At 45.0% G+C, this 24,547-nt stretch overlaps 1 protein-coding gene across 4 annotated transcripts in view; it reads left to right on the forward strand.

Moving 5' to 3' along the window:
* Positions 1 to 24,547, forward strand: part of adat2 (adenosine deaminase tRNA specific 2) — a 90,458-nt gene that overhangs the window by 45,608 nt on the left and 20,303 nt on the right. For all 4 annotated transcript variants that reach the window (XR_010018878.1, XR_010018879.1, XM_063055445.1 and 1 more), the window contains 2 exons: positions 1,326 to 1,476; positions 9,897 to 10,003. Coding sequence is in view for 2 of the 4 variants with exons in the window: in XM_063055445.1 (XP_062911515.1) it covers positions 1,326 to 1,476; positions 9,897 to 10,003 (258 nt within the window). In the remaining 2 variants the exon portion in view is untranslated. The remainder of the gene's footprint in view (positions 1 to 1,325; positions 1,477 to 9,896; positions 10,004 to 24,547) is intronic.

The raw sequence follows: 24,547 nt of genomic DNA on the forward strand, positions 1-24,547 counted from the left end.
GAAAATCCCTCCCCACCACTGACCACACCTACAAGGAGCAATGCCCAAGAAGGCAGCATCAATCATCAAGGACCCCCACCATCCAGCACATGTTCTTTTCTCGCTGCTGACATCGGGAAGGAGGTACGAGAGCCTTCAATCCTACACCACCAGATTTAGGAACAGTTATTACCTTTCAACCAATCAGGCTCCTAAACCAGTGTGGATAATCTCAACTCTGAACTGGTTCCAAAACCTATGGACTCACTTTCAAGGACTCTACAACACATATTCTCAGAATGATTCATTTACTATTTATTTATTATTATTTGTTTCTTTTATTTGAAGCTAGTTGCCTTTTGCTCATCAGTTGTTGGTCAGTCTTTGTTTATGTATAGTTTTTAACTGATTCTGTTTCATTTCTTTGTGAATACCTTTAAGTAAATGAATCTCAGGGTAGTATACGCTGACATATGCATACTTTGATAATAAAGTTACTTTGAACTTTGATTAATAAGGAGATGGTTGAGCACTTCTGAATCAGAATCAGGTTTAATATTGCTGGCATTTGTTGTGAAATCTTGTTTTGCAGCAGCAGTACATAGAATATATAAGAGTAAAATCTGAATTACAGTAAGAAACATGTATATGAAATTAAATTTGTAGTTCAAAAAGAGAGCAAAAGAACAAGAAAAAATGGTAGGAAGGTACTGTAAATAGTGTTATTGTCCATTCATAAGTCTGTTGACGGGGGGGAAAAGCTGTTCCTAAATCATTGAGTGTGTGTCTTCAGGCTTCTGCACCTCCTCCTTGACGGTAGCAATGAGAAGAAGGATTGTCCTGGGTGGTGAGAGTCATTAATGATGGATGCCAACTTTTTGAAGCCTTTTGAAGATGTCCTTGATGTAGGGGAGGCGAGTACCCATGATGGAGCTGGCTGAGCAACTTTCTACAGCCTTTTCCAACCCTGTGCAGTGGCCACTCCATTTCAGATGGTGATGCAGCCAGTTAGAATGCTCTCTGCAATACAGCTGTAGAACATTGCTAGTATCTGGTGACATACTAAGTCTTCTCAGTCTTCTAATGAAATATAGCTATGTCGTGCCGCCTTTTGTAATTGCGTCAATATGTTGGGCCCGGGATAGATCTTCAGAGATGTTGATGTCCAGAAACTTGAAATTTCTGACCATTTCATTGTACCATTGGCAACATCACGCTTCAAGTTCTTATGCTTAAAAGAAGCAATTTGAAGGTTTGAGAGAAGGTTCATAGCAATAAAAGTGATCTTTCTGTAAGTCCTTAGTCCTATATTGTACTCAATCCATAATTTATCTCTGTTCACACAGGCTACTCGCCACGCGGAGATGGTCGCCATTGGCCACGTCTTGGAGTGGTGTCGCCAGAAAGGCATGAGGTGGCAGGAAGTGTTTAAAGAGACGGTGTTGTACGTCACTGTGGAGCCTTGTATCATGTGTGCTGCCGCCTTGCGACTGCTGAGTATCCTTTCAACGGTTTTGAACTTTCACACAAGGGACAACTTGGGGAACCAGCTGAACATGCTCTGAAATGAACATTTGTATGTTAAGCAGCATTCCCTTGCTCTTCCTCCATAGAAAAGGACAAAAATTCTCAAAATTGGAAACCAGTAGTCTGTTGACATTCTGGGCAGTTTGGAATCCAGAGAAAATCACAGATTGGGAAAATTGAGGCAAGAGGTTCTATAGATGTTAGAAATCTTGAGCAACAGACGCAAGATGCTGGAGGAGCTCAGCAGGTCAGGCAGCGTCTATGGAGGGAAATGGACACTCAACATTTTAATCACTTGAACAGTTGGCTGATTATGCTCCTCCATAGATGTTGCCTGACGTGCCTTCAGGTTTCTGTTTCACCTTCCTGATGGACCTGGTAGGAATTAGAAAAAGGCATGACCTGGGTGATGGGGGTCTGAATGATGGACGCCACCTTTTTGAGGCATCTCACCTTAAAGATGTCCTGGATGTTGGGGAGATGAGTGCTCATGATGGAGTTGATTAAGTTAACAACTCTCCGTAGCTTATTTCGATCCTGTTCGGTAGCCCCACCACACCCCCCACCCCCTCCATACCAGATGGTGATGCAGCCAGTTAGAATGCTCTCCACGGTACATCTGTAGAAATTTGTGTGTGTCTTTGGTGACATACCAAATCTCCTCAAACTCCTAATGAAATGCCTTCTTTGTAGCTGCATCGATATGTTGGTTCCAGGTTTGGTCCTCAGAGTTCCTGTATACTCTGTTATCCCCCAGCTTCATTTTTGGTGACTGCTATTAGCTTCTAGGACCTGATCCCTTAAATTTTCTCCATAAGCCTCTAAGCCTCACACGTCTTGTTTGCACACAAGAGGTACTACAAAATGCTGGAAATCTAGAACAATACTCACGATGTGCTGGAGGAGCTCAGTAGGTCAGGCAGCATCTATGGATGACTATAGACAGTTGACGTTTTGGGCCGAGACCCCACATCAGAACTGCAAAGGAAGGGGAAAGAAGTCGGAATAAGAAGGTGGGGGAGGAGAGGAAGAAGTACAAGGTGGACAGTGATAGGTGAAACCCGGAGAGGGGGATGGGGTAAGTAAAGAGCTGGGAAGTTGAGTTATAGAAGAGATAAAGGGCTGGAGAAGGGGAAATCTAATAGGAGGTGACCAGAAGTTTGAGAAATCGATGTTCATGCCATCAGGTTGGAGACTACCCAGATGGAATATAAGGTGTTGCTCCTCCAACCTGAGTGTGGCCTTATCATGGTAGTGTAGGAGGCCATGGACTGACATGTCAGAATGGGAATGGAAAGAAGAATTGAAATGGGTGGCTGCCTTGAAATCCCGCATCTTGTAGCGGACAGAGCAAAGGTGCCTGAGGAAGTGGTCTCCTAATCTACATAAATTTCATCAACTTTTTCTCTAACTCTCACCCTGCCCTCATATTCACTTGGTCCATTTCTGACACTTCTCTTCCCTTTCTCAATCTCTCTGTCTCCATTTCTGGAGACAGTCTATCTACTGATATCTTTTATAAACCCACTGCCTCTCACAGCTATCTTGACTATACATCCTCCCACTCTGTCACTTGTAAAAATGTTATTCCCTTTTCTCAGTTCTTCCACCCCGCCTGTTCTCAGGATAAGTCTTTTATAACAAATGAAATGTCCTCCTTCTTCAAAGAAAGGGTCTTCCCTTCCTCCACCATCAAATGCTGCCCTCACCCGCATCTCTTCCATTTCACGCACGTCTGCCCTCACTTCATCCTCCCACCGCCTCACCAGGGATAGCATTCCTCTTGTCCTCACTTACCACCCCACCAGTCTCCGTATCCAGCGCATAATTCTCCGCAACTTCCACCATCTCCAACGGGATCCCACCACCAAGAACTTCTTTCCTTTCCCCCCCCCCACCACTTTCTGCTTTCTGCAGGGATCACTCCCTACACGATTCCTTTGTCCACTCATCCCTCTCCACTGATCTCCTTCCCAACACTTATCCTTGCAAGCAGAACAAGTGCCACACTGACCCTTGCACCTCCTCCCTCATTCAGGGCCCCAAACAGTCCTTCCAAGTGAGGTGACATTTCACATGTGATTCTGTTGGGGTTGTCCACTGTATCCGGTGCTCCTAGTTACGTTACAGGCCCTTCAGCCCGCAATGTTGTGCCGACCATGTAACCTACTCTAGAAACTGCCAAGAATTTCCCGACTGCATAGCTGTCTACTTTTCTAAGCTCCATATACCTATCTAAGAGTCTCTTAAAACAGTGGTCCCCAACCACCGGGCCGCGCGGAAACGTTACTATTTGGCGATATGAAATGATATGAGTCAGCTGCACCTTTCCTGATTCCCTGTCACGCACTGTTGAACTTGAACACTCCCCCACCCCCCACCCCGGCCGTTGGCCGCTCCGCAAGAATATCGTCAATATTAAACCGGTCCGCGGTGCGCAAAAGGTTGGGGACCACTGTCTTAAAAGACCCTATTGTATCTGCCTCTACCACCATTGCTGGCAATGGCTTCCACACACCCTCCACTCTCTGTGTGAAAAACTTACCTCTGACACTCTGACATCCCCCTTGTACCTATTTCCAAGCACCTTAAAATTATGCCCCTTCATGTTAGCCACTATGGCCCCTTGGTCAGATCCAATGAAGATTGAGAGACCGCTTCGCCAAACGCCTACGCTCCATTTGCTGGAAAAATTGGGATCACCTGGTAACCACCCATTTCAGTTCTCCTTCCCATTCCCATTCTGACATGTCAGTCCACGGCCTCCTCTACTGCCATGATGAGGCTACACTCAGGTTGGAGAAGGACCACCTTATTTTCCATTTGGGTAGCCTCCAACCTGATAGCATGAACATCGATTTCTCGAACTTCCGGTAATTAGACCCCCCACCTCCTTTTCTTCACCATTCCCCATTCCTGGTTACCATGGACTCTTCTCCTTACCCGCCCATCACCTCCCTTTGGTACTCCTCTCCCCTTTCTTCCATGGTCTTCTGTCCTCTCCTATCAGATTCCCCCTTCTCCAGCCCTTTGTCTCTTTCACCTATCACCTACTATCTTATATTTCTTCCTCCCCTTCCCCCACCTTCAAACTCTGACTTCTTCCCCCTTCATTTCCAGTCCTGATGAAGGGTCTCAGCCTGAACTGCTGACTGCTTATTCCCATCCGCAAATGCTACCGAGTTCCTCCAGCATTTTTAGTGCGTTGCTCTCTTTATAAACCAACCTTTCTGACCTCACAATCTACCTCAGTATCATTTTCCACCTTATTGTTTACCTGCACTGTACTTTCTCTGTAGATGTTACACTTTTTAGACTCCATTCTGTTATTGTTTTACATTGTTCTATCTCAGTGCATTGTGTATGATCTGTATGAACAGTTTTTTTCACAGGATCTCGATACATGTGACAATAATAAACCAATTCTGATTCCAATACTAAGCTTTTTTTTAACCTGCCCAATGGCACATATAGGGCATGTTAAGCTGTCAAAATTCATAGTAAATTTATTATTGAGGTACATGTACGTCACCTGTTTTCTTCCGGGCATTCACAGTAGGACAACAAAATACAATAGAATCAATGAAAAACCACTCACTAACAAATACAAGTAAACAATGTGCTAAAGAAGGCAAACTAAGCAAATAGAAAATAAAAACAAAAATAATAAATAAATGCATATATACATCATTTCAATAATTCTAAAAACCTGTGTTGTAGAGTCTTTGAAAGTGAGTCCGTAGGTCGGACTATGTCTGACTTAAGCTCCAGTGAAAATCCTCGAGGTGTTTTTGCCAGGTAGTGTTTAAAAAAAAAAGTGTTGTTTCCATTTGTCAAGGGTGACCAATACCATAAGATATTCACTAATAAGTCCAGGAGAAGTGTTTGATGGTATAATTTATGATAAATATCCCTCATAAATTCCAATTATTACTGACAAGGTAATGAGCTGTTCTAGAAGTCTGGATTTTTCTTACTTCATCCCACTGTTTAATTATTTCCAGTTAAGAGTTATCAAGTCATGCAAGTCTGTTACCCCCATATTATTTCATAGCCTAATAAACAACTCTGTCTGATCCTGTTCCCTCATTGCTGGCTCCAAGTGCTGGTTTCATTTAATTTTAATTCTATATATATATATTTTTTTTTTACCAGATCCAGGGAACTTTAATGACTTTCAGAGGCTACAATGAGCGGTTAAAGATCTGCAGCGAAAAGAAAGAGAGAATGGCAGAAATTATTAAGATTAGAAGATTTTAATTAAAAAATTAAATATATCTATACCTTTTGCCCAGAACACCTTCCTGCTCTTGAGATTTCATTATGGAGTTGTTAAATATTCTGACGCGGTGTCACTTTCTGCTGCTATTTGGAACAGAGTGGATCTATTTATAGAGGTAAATTGCAGCATTCTGTTGGCACTCATGTGAACCACACGACAGAGCAGCCACTTGGGAGAGTGATTAAGTGGGACGCAAACCTCTTCACCCACAATCGTACTGAGCAGCAATTATCCCTGTTGCTCTGTAGCTCCTGTCGTATAGTGGAATGAATGAGACCACAGCTACAGTGTGGGGGTGGCTCGGAGGCAAGTGTAAGGAGGTCTTGCAGGACGTCCAGGGGCTTGGCTTTTCTCCTTGAGGATACGGTGTTTTGCACCAAATCTTCCATCGTTCATTCTTTCTCAGGAGCGTAATGCTTCACAACTCCCTGCCTCTAATTACCTATTCCTCCCACACAACATTCAAATCCAAAATGTTACCTTACCACTGCTCTCTGTTTTACCTTTTCTCTCGTCCTACTTTAGGTGGAATTCAGTAGTAGAGCATTTCCATAAATAACTTGCATTTCTACAGAATTATTGAGAACTTTTACAGAGTCATAGAGTTGTACAAGATACTGAGTCTAACTGAGCCAAGGGGTCTCCCTGAACTAGTCCCATTGGCCTCCATTCGGCCCACATCCCAGTCTAAACCAGGGATTCCCAATCTTTTCTTTAATGCCACCGACCAATAAGCAAGGGTTCCGTGGACCTCTGCTTCTAAACCTTCAACCCTGGTCAATCCTGATGAAGGGTCTTGGCCTGAAACATTGACTTTTTATTCCTTTCCATAAATGCTGCCTGATCTGTTGAATGCCTCCGGAATTTTGTGCATTGCTCTGGACTTCCAGCATCTGCAGAATCTCTCGTATTTAAGATTTCTCAAGCCGTTTCGCAGCCAACTTAGTATTTTAGTGCAGCACACGCAGACTGCTGGAGGAACTCAGCAAGTCAGGCAGCATCTACGAAGAGGAGTAGGCAGTCGACGTTTTGGGCCGAGACCCGTCATCGTGATTCAATGAAAGGGAGTCGAAGCCAGGCTAAGAAGGTAGGGGCAGGAAGAGGAGTATGTGCTGGCAGGTGAGAGGGAAGGTGGGTGGGTGTGGAAGGAAGGATGAAATAAGAAGCTGAGAGGTGATAGGTTTTCTTTCCCTGGAGGATATTAGACAGGTGAAGTACGTGACATCTGTGAGACCCAACACAGATAGGGGGTAACACACACAAAATGCTGGCGGAACTCAACAGGTCAGAGGAATAAATAGCTGATGTTTTGGGCTGAGTCCCTTCAGGACTGGAAAGGAGGGGGGAAGATGCCAGAGTAAGAAGCTGGGGTGAGCGGAAGCAGTACAGCTAGAAGGTGATAGGTAATGAGAAGGTGATGAGGTTCTAGGTGAAATCGGGTGAGGGGGAAGGTAGATGGTTGGGTGAGGAAGGAGAGGATAAAGTAAGAAGCTGGGAGGTGATAGATGGAAAGGGTAAGGGGCTGAAGAAGTAGGAATATGATAGGAGAGGAGAGTAGACCACAGGAGAAGGGGAAGGAGGAGGAGGAGCACGAGAGGAAGGTGCTGGGCAGGTGAGGAAAAGAGAAGAGTAGGAGGGGAGCCAGAGTAGGGAAAATAAAAAGAGAAAAGGGGACGGGGGGAAAACTACTGGAAGCTAGAGAAATCAGTGTTGATAACATCACGTTGGAGACTGGTATGAGGTGGTGCCTCTCCTACCTGAGAGTGGCCTCAACGTAGCAGTAGGGGAAGCCATGGACTGACATGTCAGAGAGAGAATCAGAAGTAGAATTAAAATGGGTGGCCAATGAGAAGTCCCACCTGTTGTGGCAGACGGATTGCTTGACAAAGTAGTCCCGCAATCTACATCAGGTCACACCAATATCAAGGAGGCTGCACTAGGAGCACTCTTTCACTATTTCTGCTCTCCTCTCTACGTGCCAGTCACCTCTCCTGTCCTGGATCACCTATCACTGTACGCCCACCTCCTTATAGTGTGACGCTATTACACCGTGGGACGTTGGAGATCTGAGTAGAGTTCCAGTGGAGTTTGTATGTTCTTCTTGTGAACGACGTGGATTTCCTTCAAGTATTCCGGTTTCCTCTCTCATTCCAAAGATGTACTGGTTAGTAGATTAATTGGTCATTGTAAATAGTCTGTGATTAGGCTAGGGTTAAATCAGTGAGTTGCTGGGCGGTGTGGCTTACTGGGCTGGAAAGGCCTGTACCACTCTGAATCTCTAAATAAATACCTATTAGTCTTGGTGAGGAGTCAAAATCAGATTTATTAAAACTGAATTGCATTTGTTGTTGAAATTCATTCTTTCGCTTCAGTTCACTGTTGGAGTGAATAACGATACCCATTTTTGTAACGCTACGAAGGTTGTCATAGCCTGGAGTGGTAGTGGGGATAAGTTCCCACTACCTATTAAATGTTTCTAATGGCATTCATCTCAAACAGCCTCTGATAACCAAGTCCAGATCGTAGCCTTCACGTGTGGCTTAGCTACTGAGCCTGGCGGAACCATTTCTACTGACAGGAGAAGGGGCAAAGGCTGGTCACTGGTAGCCTAAAACCAGTTGCTGCAAGCAGATGGTCTCATCAGCCATGGCAGGCAGCTCAGCCAGGTGAAGGAAGACTTTGATATCAAGCCTCCACTGCCTTGCAGCTATACCTGCTCATGGTAAAGGCTTTGGGGGTGAACTCCAAGGAAAGATCCAGAGTTGGAATCCCTCAGGCAGCCCAGTGTTAGATTCAATGCTGACTGGCAACTCCTGTGATGCCACCCATGCCAAACTGGACCAGTTTCCGTTGTTGCTTTAGATTCATCAGCTGTGTGGAGAGGGGAGCCTGCTACACGGGTAACAATTGCTCTCCATGTGGTACTGTCCTGACTTGCGAATCATGCAGACAGCTGGGACACCATCTCCATGGTTGACCCTGACCAACGGAGGGCCTCAAACAAAGACTAAGTAACAAAACTTGGTAAGAACGCAAGGAAGCATTTTATCTTCCCTTGTGAGGTGGGAGGGTCTGGAACGCACTAAGTAATAGAAACAGTTTCTAGAACCTTCATATGGGATTTTGGGAAATACTTCAAGGAAGAAAGAATACAGGGCCATGGGAAGAGGCAGGGAGTGTGAATCAGAAAACTACCTGAAAGAATTGAGTAACACACCCAAAATGCCAGAGGAACTCAGCAGGTCAGGCAGCATCTATGGAGAGGAATAAAGAGCCAATATATGGGGAAGGGTCTCAGACGGAAACGTCGGGTCTTTATTCCTTGCCATAGATGCTGCCTGACTTGCTGAATTCCTCTGGCATTTTGGGTGTGTTTCTCTGGATTTCCAGCATCTGCAGCATCCTTAGTGCTTATGAAGGGAAGTAACTGTTCTTGAACTTGGTGATGTGGGACTTCAAGCTTCTGTGCTGTGAGGAGATGGCATAGCCCAGATAGTGAGGATCGTTGATGATACATGTTTCCTCTTCAGGCAGTGCCTCAAGCTGATACTACTGATGGTGGGGAGGGATGTGCCTGTGACGTATTGGGCAGAATCCACTGCTCTCTGCAGCTTCCTACATTCCTGCACATTTAAATTCCCAAACCAGAATATGATACAAAAAGTCAGGAAACTTTCAACAGTTCATCAGTCGAAGTTTGTAAGATTATTGTGCTCCTACATCTTGAGTCCTGATGAAGAGACATGAATCAAAACCTCGACTCTATGTTTCTTTCCATAGATGCTGCCTTACCTGCTGAGTTCCTGCTGCATTTTATGTGTGTTGCTCTGGATTTTGCAGCATCTGCAGAATCTCTTGTGCTTAGGAAAGAATTGACGAAGGCAGATGTGACGGGTTGGCTGAGGTCTTTCTGCCTTGTGTCATTCCGGGCCAGCGGCCATAACGTTTGGCATTTCCCTTTCCAGGAACCAATTAGATTATTAAAAAAAAATGCAAGGGAAGTCCAGGAGGTTGGATGGGGAAGAGGGGCTGGTAAGGGGTGGGAGGGAGCTGGGTGGGTGGTTTTATTTGGAAGAAAGGCTCTTTGTTTTCCTGAACTTCATGTCAGACATTCCACTAGTGGTGTACGGCTGTCGGAATGAGCGTTTTGGAGGCTGCGGTTCAGTGCTGAATGTTCCCGCTGATAATTTACAACACACTGGAGCACCCTTCCAGGTAAACCTATTACAATGATCTGCATGCAACGCCTTTGCATAATAAGTTCCAACTAGTGCCCTGGAGGCGCACGGGACCGTGGATCATAAGACGTGGGAGCAGAGTGGGGCTATTCAGCCCACTGGGTCTGTTCCACCATTCCATTATAACTGATTTATTATACCTCTCAACCCCATTCTCCTGCCTTCTCCCTGTAACCTTCGACACCCTTACTAATCAAGAACCTATTAACCTTTGCATTAAATATACCCACTGACCTTGGCCTCCCATGGGGAGGAATTTTGTTAGCCAGTGGAATTCATTACTACAGGCAGCTGTGGAGGCCAAGGCCGAGACCCTTCAGCAGGACTAGAGAAAAAAAGATGAGGGGTCCGAGCACGAAGGTCAGGGGGAGGGGAGGAAGAAGTACAAGGTGGTAGGTGATAGGTGAAACTGGGAGAGGGGGTGGGGTGAAGTAAAGGGCTGGGAAGTCGATTGATGAAAGAGACAAACGGCTGGAGATGTGGGAATCTGACAGAGGACAGAAGGTCATGGAAGAAAGGGAAAGGGGAGAAGCACCAGAGGGGTAGGTAGGTGAGAGAGGGAAATGGGAATGGGGAATGGTGAAGGACAGGGGGTTGGCATTACCAGAAGATGGAGAAATTGATGTTCCTGCCATCAGGTTGGAGGCTATCCAGACAGAAAGTGTTGCTCCTCCAATCTGAACGTGCCCTCATCATGACAGTAGAGGAGGCCGTAGACTGACATATCAGAATAGGAATGGGAAGTAGAATTAAAATGGGTGACCACTGGGAGATCCTGCTTTTTCTGGTGGATGGAGGGCAGGCGCTCAGCGAAGCGATCTCCCAGTCTACGTCAGGTCTCATCAATGTACAGAAAGCCACGCCAGGAGCACCGGACACAGTATATGACCCCGACAGACTCACAGGTGAACTGTCGCCTCACCTGGAAGGACTGTTTGGGAGCCTGAATGGTGGTGAGGGAGGAGGTGTAGGAGCAGGTGTAGCATTTGTTTCACTTGCAAGGATAAGTGCCAGGAGGGAGATCAGTAGGGAAGGACAAATGGACAAGGGAGTTGTGTAGGGAGCAATCCCAGCGGAAAACAGAAAGTGGGGGGAAGGAAAAGATGTGCTTGGTTGTGGGATTATTCTGCCACTTCCAACAGGATCCCACCATCAAGTGCATCTCTCCCCCCCCCCCCACTTTCTGCGGGATTGCTCCCTACGCGACTCCTTTGTCCATTCGTCCCTCCACAATGACCTCTCTCTTTGCACTTATCCTTGCAAGCGGAACAAGTGCTACACCTTCTACCATCACTACCACTCAGGGCCCCTGACTGTCCTTACAGGCGAGGCAACACTTCACCCGTGAAGCTTTTGGGGTCAATCACTGTATCTGGTGCTCCCGGTGTGGGCTCCTGTATATCAGTGAGACCTAACATAGATTAAGAGACCGCTTTGCCCAGACAATAGACCCCACCAAAATGCTGGAGGAACTCAGCAGGTCAGGCAGCATCTATGGAAAAGAGCAAACAGTTGATGAATTAGGCTGAGACCCTTCATCAGGACTGGAGAAAAAAGATGAGAAGTCAGTGTAAGAAGGAGGGGGAGGGGAGGAAGAAGTACAAGGTAGTAGGTGATAAGTGAAACTGGGAGAGGGGGAGGGGTGAAGTAAAGAGCTGAGAAGTCGTTTGGTGAAAGGAGTAATCCCTGCAGAAAGCAGAAGGTGGGGGAGGGAAAGATGTGATTTGTGGTGGGATCCTGTTGGAGATGGCTGAAGTTGCAGAGAGTTATGTGGTGGGCGCAGAGGCTGGTGGGGTGATAGTTGAGGACAAGAGGAACCCTATCCCTGGTGGGGTGGCGGGTGGTTGGGGTTAAGGCAACTCCTACTGTCAACTCTCCTCTCCTATCAGATTCCTCCTTCTCCATCACTTTATCTTTCATACTTGCCTGGTTTCACCTATCAACCTCGCTATCTTCTTTCCCTCCCACCATCTTTTTATTCTGGCATCTTCCCCCTTCCTTTTCTTTCCTGAAGAAGAGTTTCCATCTGAAACATCAACTGTTATTTCATTTCCATGGATGCTGCCTGACCTGCTGAGTTCCTCCAGCATTTTGTGTGTGTTGCTTTGGACTTGCAGCATCTGCAGATTTCCTTGTGTTTATTAAAAGCAAAACAATGCCCTTTCCTCCCTCCCATCCACCCACACACACGAACAGTCCTCCACTCACAGGCCAGGCCTCCTATCACATGATAGGCCTCTCATCAGAGGTCTGGTTTTCAATCACAGGACAGGCCTCCAGTTTCCAGACTTTGGCTATTGAGCTTTGACGTCTTGATTTGTGAGCGCCCCGCAAGCGCTGATTATACATTTGTTTGTTTGTTCTATGCCGTGTCGTATGACATGGGAGATCATGGTCTTTCCATGACCATGATTGTTCTTGGTAAATTTTTCTACAGAAGTGGTTTGCCATTGCCTTCTTCTGGGCCGTGTCTTTACAAGATGGGTGACCCCAGCCATGATCAATACCCTTTAGAGATTGTCTGACTAGCGTCAGTGGTCACATAACCAGGACTTGTGATCTGCACCAGCTGCTCATACAACCATTCACCACCTGCTGGTTGGGGGGCTAAGCAGGTGCTCCAACTTGCCCAAGGATGACCTGCAGGCTAGCGGAGGGAAGGAAGTAAAGACGTATCTCCACCCCGCCATCTAACTGGTTGTGATAAAACACGCAAAGTACCGGAGTAACTCAGCAGGTCAGGCAGCATCTAAGGAGAGGAATAAGCAGTTAATGTTTTGGGGCAAGACACCTTGCCAAGATGGGAAAGGAAGGAGAAGGTGGGTGAGTAGATGAGGGGGCATGACGTAAGAAGCTGGGTGGGGATAGGTGGAAAATATAAAGGGCTGTCGAAGAAGGAATCTGACAGGAAAGGCTCTGATCTTCGGTATCGACCCCTGGACTAGCCGATGGCAGGAGCCCAAACTTCAGATTCAAAAGATCCTGGAGTGTGTTGCATCTGCAGGATCTCTTGTGTTTATTAGTTTAAAAGGATGCCTGGAAGTCATCAATGTCTTGGAAGTCTAAAAGGTCTGTATCCATGCCCTATGACTCCATAACTCCTGGGTTTTTACTGGAAAGAGTAGCTTCATGAGTCAAGATTGTTTATGTCATTCTCCAGTACAAGAGTGCAAAGGAAAACAAAATGATTGATACTCTGGATCCAATGCAGCGTTAAAAACACAATAAGCATAAAGAACACAATATAAATATACAGTAAATATAAAAGCAATCCTATAAAACAGAATGTAACTTTTCGAGTATAGCTGTACATAGAGTAATTGGCCACATTACCAGGCACCTCCTGTATCATATACCTCAGACACTGCATAATGCTACTCCGCAGAGCGCTGATTCAGTACAACGCGGTTATTTAATTCTTTATTGAAATTTTTAAAAAATAACAAAAATTAATTCTAAACAACACTTAAAACTTCTCAAGAGCGGCCACTATTACAATAAACATTCAATCAGCCAATGAGAGTGGATTACATACGCTCTGAGCCACTCATAGCCAATCACGTATTAGTTCATACTCTGCCTCCCCCGCGTGTGTAGAAGTCCTTGCCCCCTCGCCAATTTATTCTGTTTTTTTCACCGATAATGTCTGGAAAACGGCCTGTAGCTTCCAGTGAGGGTAGTACATCTGAGGTGTCTAAGAAAAGCATTAGCATGGATGTGAAATTGCAATTGGTACAGCGTTTGGAAGCTGGGGAGCGTCAGGTTGATGTTGGTGCCTCTTTGAAATTGGCTACATCGACAATCAAAACAATTATAAAATAATGCAGACAAGATAAAAGCTTCTGCAACAATGACCTCAAAGTTATCATCAATAAAGGTGACTCATTCAAGGAGACATTTGCTTGAAGAAGTGGAGTATAGACTGAATATATGGATGGGTGACCAAACGCCACAAAACATGCCCCTAAGCCAGCTGATAATAATGGAAAAGGCAAGAAGCATCTTCAGTCATATTCAAGAAGAGGAAGAAGATACATCAGTAACATTCACAGCCAGCAGAAGTTGGTTCGGTGGATTTAAACAGTGTAGTAACTTCCATAGCATATGTATCTCTGGTGAAGTGGCTGGCACAGACAGCAAGGCAGCCTGCGATTTTCCTGCAAATCTGAAGGGCATAATCGAAAAGGGTGATTATCCTCCCAAGCTTGTCTTCAATTTTGGAAGAGAATGCCCTCTTGTACCTTCATCTCCCGAGAAGAGAAACATGCATCTGGGTTCAAGGCTGCAAAGGACCAGTTAACTCACTTGCTAGGAGGCAATGCTGAAGGTGTCTTTTAAGTTAAAGCCTATTATTGCGTATCACTCTGAAACACCACGAACAATGAAAGGCATTTTAAAGTCAAGTCTACCAGTGATCTGGAAATCAAACAAAAAAGCCTGGGTGACGATTGATGTTGTCCAAAGTTGGTTTGTTTCACATTTTTGTGCAGCAGTGAAGCGGTATTGTGAAGAGCATGGCCTTCAACTTAAAGCATGTTGGTGCTTGATAATGCCCCAGGCCACCCTAAGAATCTTGACATGCTTTGGACCTGCATTCCTGTAGAAGTAGTTTACCTTCCACCCAACGCCACTTCATTACTCCAACCAATGGATCAAAGAGTAATATCAAATTTTAAAGCCTACTACCTTCGTCACACAGTCAAGCAACTTGTAGAGGAAACAAAAGGTCAAGACAAACAATCCATAACATCATGAAAGCTGTAGACAATATCAAAGCAGCCTGGGATGAAGTAACTTCAAACTTCATGAACGGAGTGTGGAAGAAGCTATAGCCAGAAGCATAGCTTGACATCCTAGGATTTCAGGCGGAACCAGTCATCCAAAACATCGTTGAACTGGCCAGTGAAGCAGGATGAGAGGATGTTAATGATGGCAATCTTGAAGGCTTACTACATTCTCATGGTGAGAGCCTTAATAACGAGGAGCTTCGAGGTTTGGCAGAACAGCGCATCCTGGGTGAATCTAAGGACACGGATGGAGAAGAGGAAACATCAGCAAGGAACTCACCACAAAATTCCTCAGTGCTGGCATCACCACGATCACACAAATCATGGACCAGTTCATCGATAATGACCCTGACAGGGAGCAAAGCAAAGAGAGGTGTTCTTGGCATGATTTTCTGCTGCCAAGAGCAGCTTCATGAGAGGAAACTTAAAAAAAGGCTGTCAAATCTCGAGGCCTACTTGAAGAAGAAGCCTTAATTTAGAGGAGGACCCACAGCCTAGTCCCTCCTCTGAGATGTAACCACCACCCGCTCCCCTCCGCTGCTTCTGTGATGTGTTGCTGCTCCACTGATGTCCAGGTTAGGCCTATTTACGTGTTTGTTACTCCACAAATTGCTGTCTATACATAAAATAAAATCTCGTATATCTCTGGCTTGATTGGTTTTCTAATCAGGCACGCGTGTCCATTTACATAATGTTATAATGACCTCGCAATGACCACTGATTTACATAGCGGTTCACCTCCGAGGAACGCATCCTCAGCGTTGAGAGGGGTCTGAGCGTGAAGTGGCCACTGAGTACACATTCATGGTTAGCTGCTGCTGTGGCCCATCCACTTCAAGGTTCAGTGTATTGTGAGCTTAGAGATGCTCTTCTGCAAACCACTGTTGTAGTGCATGGTTATTTGAGTTACGGTCACCTTCCTGCCAGCTTGAACCAGTCTGGCCATTCTCCTCTGGCCTCTCTCATTAACAAGGTGCCACTCTCTGGATGATGTTTGTTTTTCACACCATTCTCTAGAGACTGTTCTGCATGAAAATCCCAGGAGCTCAGCAGTTTCTAAGATTATCAAACCACCCTGTTTGGCACCAACAATCATTCCGTAGTCAAGTCATTTAGATCACATTTCCTCCCCATTCTGATGTCTGGTCTGAACAGCAATGGAACCTCTTGACCATGTCTGCATGCTTTTATCCATTGAGTTGCTGCCACATGATTGGCCAATGAGAAATTTGCATTACGAGCAGGTGTATAGATGTACCAAATAAAGTGGCCACTGAGTGTAAACAGATTGCACGTACATAAAGTGACACTAGGTGCAGGACTACCTGAACATAAAGTGACCTCATTGTCACCATCATTGAAACTAGCGTTTCATTCCAGATTTAGTTATCAAATTAATTTAAATTTTCCAGATGCCGAGTTGGAATTTGAGTGCCAGTCTTTAAGTTGCCAGTTCCTGCCTCATTACTTGCACGGTAATATAAACACTGTGTTAACACAGCACTGGTTTCTGTGATCAAAGGAAACATGTTGCTCCATTTGATCTGAGCCATAAGACTGAGATGCAATAGCAGAAAAAACTGGTATTCTGTAGCTGACACAAAATACTATGGGTGCGATCGTGCTTCTTGTGAATAGGAAGGTCCTGATGATACTGAATGCACACAGTGCCGCAGCTGGTAGAGTCGCTGCCTCACAGTGCCTGGGTCCCAGGTTCCATCCTTACCCAGGGCGCTATCCGTATGGAGTCCAGACCTTCTCCAGAGTGTTACCCTAGAATGCTCCAGCTTCCTCCCGCTTGCCAAGACATGAAGGTTAGTAGGTTAACCCACTGTAAATTGTGCAAGTGAGTTCATGTACGGAGATCCAGTGAAAAACCTGCCTTGCATTACTGTTCATACAGATGAACTCATTACACAGTTTACTAAGATCACGCAAGGTAAAACAATAACAATGAAGGGGCGCAATGGTAGGGAGTGGTTAGCTTGACGCTGTCACAGCTTGGTGCGCCAATTCTGGCGTTCCTCTGTATGCTCCTTCTCTTGTGCACGTGGGTTTCCTCCCACAGTCCAAAGGCATATCACTTTGAAGGTTCATTGGTCTTTGGAAATTGTCCCGTGTTTAGGCTCGGGTTAAATCAACGGCGTGCTCGACAACATAGTTCAAAGGACTGGAAGGGCCTATTCTGTATTGTATCTCTAAATAAATAAATAAAGTGTAATAGCTACAGAAAGAGTGCACTGTAGATGATCAGTAACGTGCAAGATCAAAACAAGGTCGATTGTGAGGTCAGAGAGATTAGTAATTATACTAGTGAAGGAAACAGAGAAGTTTTCTTACACAGAGAGTGGTGAGTGCGTGGAATGGGCTACCGGCGGCGGTGGTGGACACGGAAACGATAGGGTCTTTTAAGAGACTCCTGGATGGATACATGGAGCTTAGAAAAATAGAGGGCTATGGGTAAGCCTAGGTAGTTCTAAGGTAAGGACATGTTCGGCATGGCTTTGTGGGCTGAAGGGCCTGTATTGTTCTGTAGGTTTTCTCTTTCTATGTTTCTAGAAAAAGGCTTAGAAGTTTATGGAGAGAATTTAAGGGGTTAGCTCCTAGAAGCTAATAGCAGTCACCAAAAGTGAAGACGGAGAGTGATGGAGTAGACTGAATCACAAATAATTCAGTGTTGTATGGACTGGATATCACAGAGAAGGGAAGAGAGGTTGTGTGAGCTAGGACAAATAAGATAGAGGGAAGAGTCAAGAGCCTGGAACTGGGTAAGGCTCAATTTTCTCCACACATGCAAAATAGTGGAGGAACTCAGCAAGTCAGACAGCATCTATGGAGGGAAGTAAATATTGACATTTCAGCAATTGAAATATCAGCTGTCCATTTCCCTCCATAGATGTTGCCTGACCCGGGTTCCTTCAGTATTTTGTGCCTGTTGCTCAAGATTTCCTGTATCTGTAGTTTCTTTTATTTTTGACTGTTTTCTAGTCTTGAACGTTGACCTTCCGAACACTTGCACTGTAAAGCGTTATGCTCGCCACTGCACTACAGTCTGAAGTGTGAAGGAGATCCTCTCAGGTACAAACAAAAATTAAAAAAAAAACAACAGGCATCAGCCCAAGGTCAGTGATTTGCTGCAGAAAAATCCCATTGATTCAGATTTATTTATCACGTGTGTATCAAAACGTAGACTGAAATGCATCATTTGTATCAACAACCAACCCAATCTATTGATATGCTGGGGGCAACCCGTCAACATAGCATACCCACAATGTTCAGCAGAACAATTCAAGCAACAGCAACAAAGATTATCTTTATTTAAAGATTAGCTTTATTTGTCTGTGACTCTGTTGTCCATTCATCCCTCCCCACTGATCTCACTCCTGACACTTACTCCTGAAAGTGGGGCAAGTGTTACTTCTGCGTATTCGCCTCCTTCCTCCCACCATTCAGTACTTCCAGGTGAGGCAACACTTCACCTGAAAGTCTGTCAGGGTCGTCTACTGTACCTGGTGTTCCCAATGCGACCTCCCCTACATCGGTGTAGATTGAGGACACCGTTCTGTCTGCCACAACAGGTGGGATTTCCCTTTAGCCAACCATTTTAATTCTACTTCCCGTTGTCTCCTCTACTGCCACAATGAGGCTACTCATTCCAAGTAAGAACTGGAATTTGATTGTTAACAAGGTAGGACAAATGAAACCTGATTGGTTGAGGACTAAACATCATCCCTGATGAAGATGGCAGAGCTTGTCATCGAAACAGCGGTTAAAATTGATACCTGTACCTGACTGGAAGCCGGAGAAGAGCTTATTCAACACCTTGTTCTGTCTGAGTAGCCTCCTACCTGATGGCATGAACATCGATTTCTCTAATTTCCCCTCTCCTTCTTTCTTTATCCATTGCCCATTCTGGCTTCCCTTTTACTCCTTCTCCTCACCTCCCTATCACCTCCTTCAGGTTTCCCTCCTTCCCTCTCTCCTATGGTTCACTCTCCTCTCCTATCAGATTCCTTCTTCAGCCCTTTACCTTTTCCACTTGCACCACCCAGCTTCTCAATTCATCCCCTCTTCCCCACCCACCTGGTCTCACCTGTCATCTGCCAGCTTGTATTCCTTCCTCTCAACCTATCTTCATATTCTGGCTTTTTCCCCTTCCTTTCACAGTCAGTCCTGATGAAGGGTCTCAGCCCGAAACATGGTCTGTTTATTCCGCTCCATAGATGTTCCCTGACTTGCTGAGTTCCTCCAGCATTTTGTATGTGTGTGTGTGTGTGTGTGTGTGTGTGTTACTCTAGATTGAGCTGAAGGGCAGAAGGGTTGAGGGGAGAATGTAAATTGGTATATTACTGTCATATACTGAGGCACAGTGAAAACCACTGTATTTTGCATGAAATTGACCGTTGCATCAAATCAGGACATCAAGATTGTCTGTCTGTCTAGGTACCATATCCGATGCGGACTTTGGTGACCATGTTTTTCTATATAGATCTATCCTTCGTTTTTTGGATGACTTCCATTTCCTTGATGTGTAGCCACCTGGCTACGCTTTTGATGTACATAAGCCGATGTCTTCCTCTAGGTTTGCTCTCCTCAATCTTTCCAGAGAGTATGAGTTTTTCTAGTTCATCTTTCTGCATGATGTGTCCTAGGAATCTGAGTTGTCTTTCTCTTGTTGTTGGTATGAGTCATCAAACTGCTTGGGCTCTTCTGAGAACTTCTTCATTTGATGTGTGTGTGGTCCATGGTATTTTTAACATTCTCCTATAGAACCATATTCAGCTGCTTCTATTTACTTGTTATTAGACTGACAAGATAATTGAATTTGTTGACTTGTTTGATGTTTGCAGTTCTGATCTTGATCACACATTGTCTTTCTGGAGATGACCATGCTTTCTGTCTTCTTGGTGTTGATTGAGAGGCCTCTGCAATTACTTTCTGCTGCCACTATAGTGAGTAGCTCTTGAAGTTTTGTTTCTGAGTCAGCTATTAGTACGATGTCATCAGCATATCTGATGTTATTTATATTATGGCCTCCAATTGTGAATCCTTTAATGTCTTTGATACTTCTCAAGATATTTTCACTATACAGGTCGAATAAGTCTGGCGAAAAGACACAACCTTGCCTGACTCCTCTCATGACATTCACATACTCACTCACTTCTCCTGCTATTCTGATGGATGCTGTCTGGTCCCAGTATAAGTTTCTTAAGAACTGTATATCTTTCCCATCTACGTCAAGATCTTGAAGCATTTCCAGAAGATCTTGCTGTCTGACAGTGTCAAAAACTTTTGTATAATCAATGAAACATAGGTCGATGTCTTTTTGTACCTGGATGGCTCGTTCACAGATCATCCGTAGCATATCAAGATAGTACAAGGGAAAATAATAACAGAATGCAGAATAATGTGTTATAGTTACATAGAAAGTGCAGTGCAGGCAGACGGTAGTGTCCAAGACAACGACAAGGCAGATTGTATAAGAGAACCATTCAGCAGTCTTATAACAACAAGATAGAAGCTGTCCCTGAACCTGGTGATATGTGCTCTCAGAGGATTTCTAAGGTGAGGAGTTACTGGGGCGTGGGGAGCATAGGGGAAGTCAGATTCAGACTCATTTATTTATCATACATACATTGAACCATTCAGTGAAATACATCATTTGCGTTAAAAACCGACACAACCTAAGGACGTGCTGGGGACAGCCCACAACCATTCTGGCGCTAACATGGTACATTAACAACTTTCAGCAGAACAACAGAGAAGGCAACAAGCAACGAAACAACAACAACAACAAAAAAGCACTTTTCAGCGCAGCCACCCACGTATTTACAAAATCCTCCGACCCCAGGACTGCCCTTCTTCAGCCTCCTGTGCATACGTAGAATTGCAGACCATTGAACTTCAACTTGGCCAGCTGATTCTCAGACCTAGGTTTCCGCAGATTTCCGGATTTCCGATCGGCCTTCCAGGTTTTGATCTTCGACATCGACGCCAGGGCTCGCCGATGACAATAAATGAGGACCCTGAACAGTGGACCTCAAACTCCAGTCTCACTGAGCAGGGTCACCGGCCCTTGTGCTTGCTATCACCATAGAACTCTGATTCCAGGGCTGCGGTCCACTCAGTGACGGGGGAGGCCTCCAGCCCTTGCCTTCACAGGTCTGCCGGCCCATCGTCCGACCACTGATGTCCATTCTGCTGACCTTCAAGCACGGAGCACGGGCAGGGGCCTATACTAACACATGCAAAATGCTGGAGGAACTCAGCAGGTCAAGCAGGAGAGGAATGAAGAGGTGATGTTTCTGGCCATGGCTTCCATCAGGACCGGAAAGGAAGGAGGGAGAACCTCCCCCTCCCCCCCCAACTGTTTGCATTTTGTGTGTGTTACTCTGGATTTCTGACATCTGCAGGATCTCTTGTGTTAATGAGAGGCCTAAACTCTGTCCTGACCCCTAATTCCTTCACATTTATTTATTTAGATAGAGAGCACAGAACGTGTCCTTCGAGCTGCGCTGCCCAGCAACCCCTGATTTAACCCTAGCCTAATCATGGGACAATTTACAAAGACTAATTAACCTCCTTGCTGGTACGTCTTTGGACTGTGTGAGGAAACTAGAGCATGTGGAGAAAACCCATGCGTTCCATGGAGAGGAAGTACAAACTCCTTACAGAGATAGAACTCCGAACTCTGATGCCCCGTGCTGTAATATCTGTCTCTGAACCCTATCCATCCCCTATCTCAACTCCCTGTACCCAATGCCATCCCTACAGTCTGCAGTGAGGCCAGTGCTTGTGATTCTCCGGGTGATACACCTTGTCGTGCCTCACTAACAGGTGAATGACTGAGGATCTGGAGGTGTCGCAGTCCATCATTGCCTGCCCCCAACTCTCATCCCACCGAATTGACCTGCTTTGTGTTGTGAGCTAATTTAATTAATCTTAGGCTGACAACTTTGATGAGCCCTAGGGGAAAAAAATATTTCTACTATCTAATGTTGCTTTAACCAGAAATTGTGTCAGAACAGAGATACTTAATTCTATTTATTTATTTCATGACTTACTTTTCAATAACATACGCTTACTGAGCTTGTAGTTAAAAGTTGGCAGGGTAAAGCTGAACAATCACTAAAATACAGGTGGGTGAGAGGAGATAAGAACGAGGTGCATGGAATTTGAAGAGGGTGAGGTAGAATGAATAAGGATTTATTTTCCTTAATGCAGGTGCTTAAATCTAAAACTATTAGTGCAAAAGTAAGTAAGTTATAATTACTTACTTATGATGGAGGTGTATACAAAATGATAAGAGGATAGATCGAGTGGACAGCCAGAGACTATTTCCCAGGATGCAAATGGCTTATACAAGAAGCCAAAATTCTGAGGTGATTGGAGGAAAGTACAGGCTTGGAGGTTAATTAATCAGCGGTAGGTTTCTTTCACAGAGGGTGGTGGGTGCGTGGAACATCCTGCCAGGGGTAGTAGTAGTGGTAGAGGCAGATACATTAAGGGGCATTTAAGAAACTCGTAGGTAGCCTTTTGGTTGATAGAAAATGGAGGGCTGTGTAGGAGGGAAGTGTTAGATTGATCTTGGAGTAGGTTAACAGTTCCTGGGCCAAAGAGCCTGAACTGTGCTGTACTATGTTCCGTGTTCAGTGACACACTAGCCTTCATCATTCAGGGCATTGACTATAGGAGTTGGGATGTTATGTGAGGCTGCACCTGGATTTTGGATACCCTGGTATAGGAAAAGCTTATTAAACTAGAAAGAGTGCAAATGTTGCCAGGACTCAAGGGCTGAGGTTGGACAGGCAAGGACTTGGAGCACTGGGGTAGTGGCGATCTTATAGAGGTTTATAAAATCGTGAAGAGCATAGATAAAAGAAAGAAAAAAAAGATAAATTAGTTTTATTTGTCACAAGTACATCAAAACATACAGTTTTATGTCAAATCAACTCGGTGAGGATTGTGCTGGGCAGCCCACAAGTGTTCTGGCGCCAGCATAGCGCGCCCTCAATTCGCTAACTGTTCATCTTTGGAATGTGGGAGGAAGCCGGTATTGGTCCATGGCATAAAAAATGGTTGGGAGAAAAAGTATCGAGGGATATGGGTCAAATGCTGGCAAATACCGAGCTCAGCTCTTATCTTTGAAGCAAAGAGGCAACTTGATAGAAGTGTGCAAGATGATAAGAGGCACAGACAGAGTGGACAAACAGAGACTTTTCCCAGGATGGAAATGGCTAATTTTAAGGTGATTAGAGGGTAGTATAGTGGGAAATGTCAGAGGTAGGTGACTTACACAGAGTGTTAAGTATGCACAGCCGTACATGGTGGCAGAGGCAGACACATTAGGAACATTCAAGAGAATCTTGGATAGGGACATGGATGAAAGTTAAAAATGGAGAGTTCTATGGGAGGGAAGGGTATTGATCTTGGAGTAGGTGAGGTGGTCAGCACAACATTTGTGGCCGAAGGGTCTGAACTGTGCTTACTGTTGTATGTTCCATGTTCTAAATAGGACTAGCTTTATAGCATTTTCAGTCAGTATGGATGATTTGAACCAAAGGGCCTTTTTCCTTGTCGTATTAGCAAGGAAACAGCGTGGAGAAGACAATTTATTCTCCAACGGGGTGGGGGGGGGGGTCAGAGTAGTTATTTAGGTCGAGAGTGTAATTAGTGGGAGGAGAAACAGTGAGTCTGGCAGTGAGAGCAAGTGAGAATTTTATTTATTTCATTATTGAGGTACAGCGTTGAAAAGGCCCTTCTGGCCCTTCAAGCCACGGTGCCCAACAATCCGCTAATTTAATCCTAGCCGAATTTACAACGACCAATTAAACTACCAATCGTTACGTCTTTGGACTGTGGGAGAAAACCAGAGCACCCAGAGGAAACCCATACAGTCACAGGGGAGAACGTACAAATTCCTTACGGGCAGCAGTGGGAATTGAACCCTGGTCACCTGTACTGTAAAGTGCTGTGCTAACCACTGCACTACTGTGCATGATGGTGAAGCTGTGGGCTGCACAGGGCCAGCATCCATTGTGCAAATTAGACTCTTTTTTTCCCCCCAGTAAGTGAAGATGGAATGAATTCAAACCTAAGCTGTGTCCATTTTAATGCAAGGTGCGTAACAAGTAAAGTAGATGTACTCAAAGTTGATGTTTCCAATTGTGGGGAAGTCTGGAACCAGAAGGCACAGACTCAGAATAGGGGGACATCCATTTAGAGCAGAGATGAGGAGGAAGTACTTTAGCGAAAGGGTGGTGAGTCTTTGGAATTAATTGTCTGTGGAGGCCAAATCATTGGGTATTTTTAAAGCAGAGGGTCATAGTCAGGACGTCAAAACTTACAGGGAGAAGGCAGGAGAATGGGGTTGAGAAGGATAATAAATCAGCCGTGATGGAATGGCGAATGATCAATAAGCTGAATGCCCTAATTCTCTAATGTCTTGTTGTTTTATGGTCTAAAGCTCTTAATTGAGATGAGGGCTTGCTATACTGTTGCTATCACTGGAACATGACTGAGAGACAGGCAGGACTAGCAACCCAATATCTCAGGGTATGGGGTTTCCAGACGAGGCGGCTTATGTAAATGGGGAGGAAGTATTGCACTGCAGGTTAGAGACTAAAGGGGGATATCCAAGATAGGTCCTCAAACAAGACCATGTGGGTAGAGATTACAAACAAAAAGAGTGTTGTCTCCTTTCCGGTGTGTATTACAGACCTCTCAACAGTCAA

The sequence above is a fragment of the Mobula hypostoma genome, chromosome 8 (assembly GCF_963921235.1).
Source record: "Mobula hypostoma chromosome 8, sMobHyp1.1, whole genome shotgun sequence".
Classification (NCBI taxonomy): Eukaryota; Metazoa; Chordata; class Chondrichthyes; order Myliobatiformes; family Myliobatidae; genus Mobula; species Mobula hypostoma.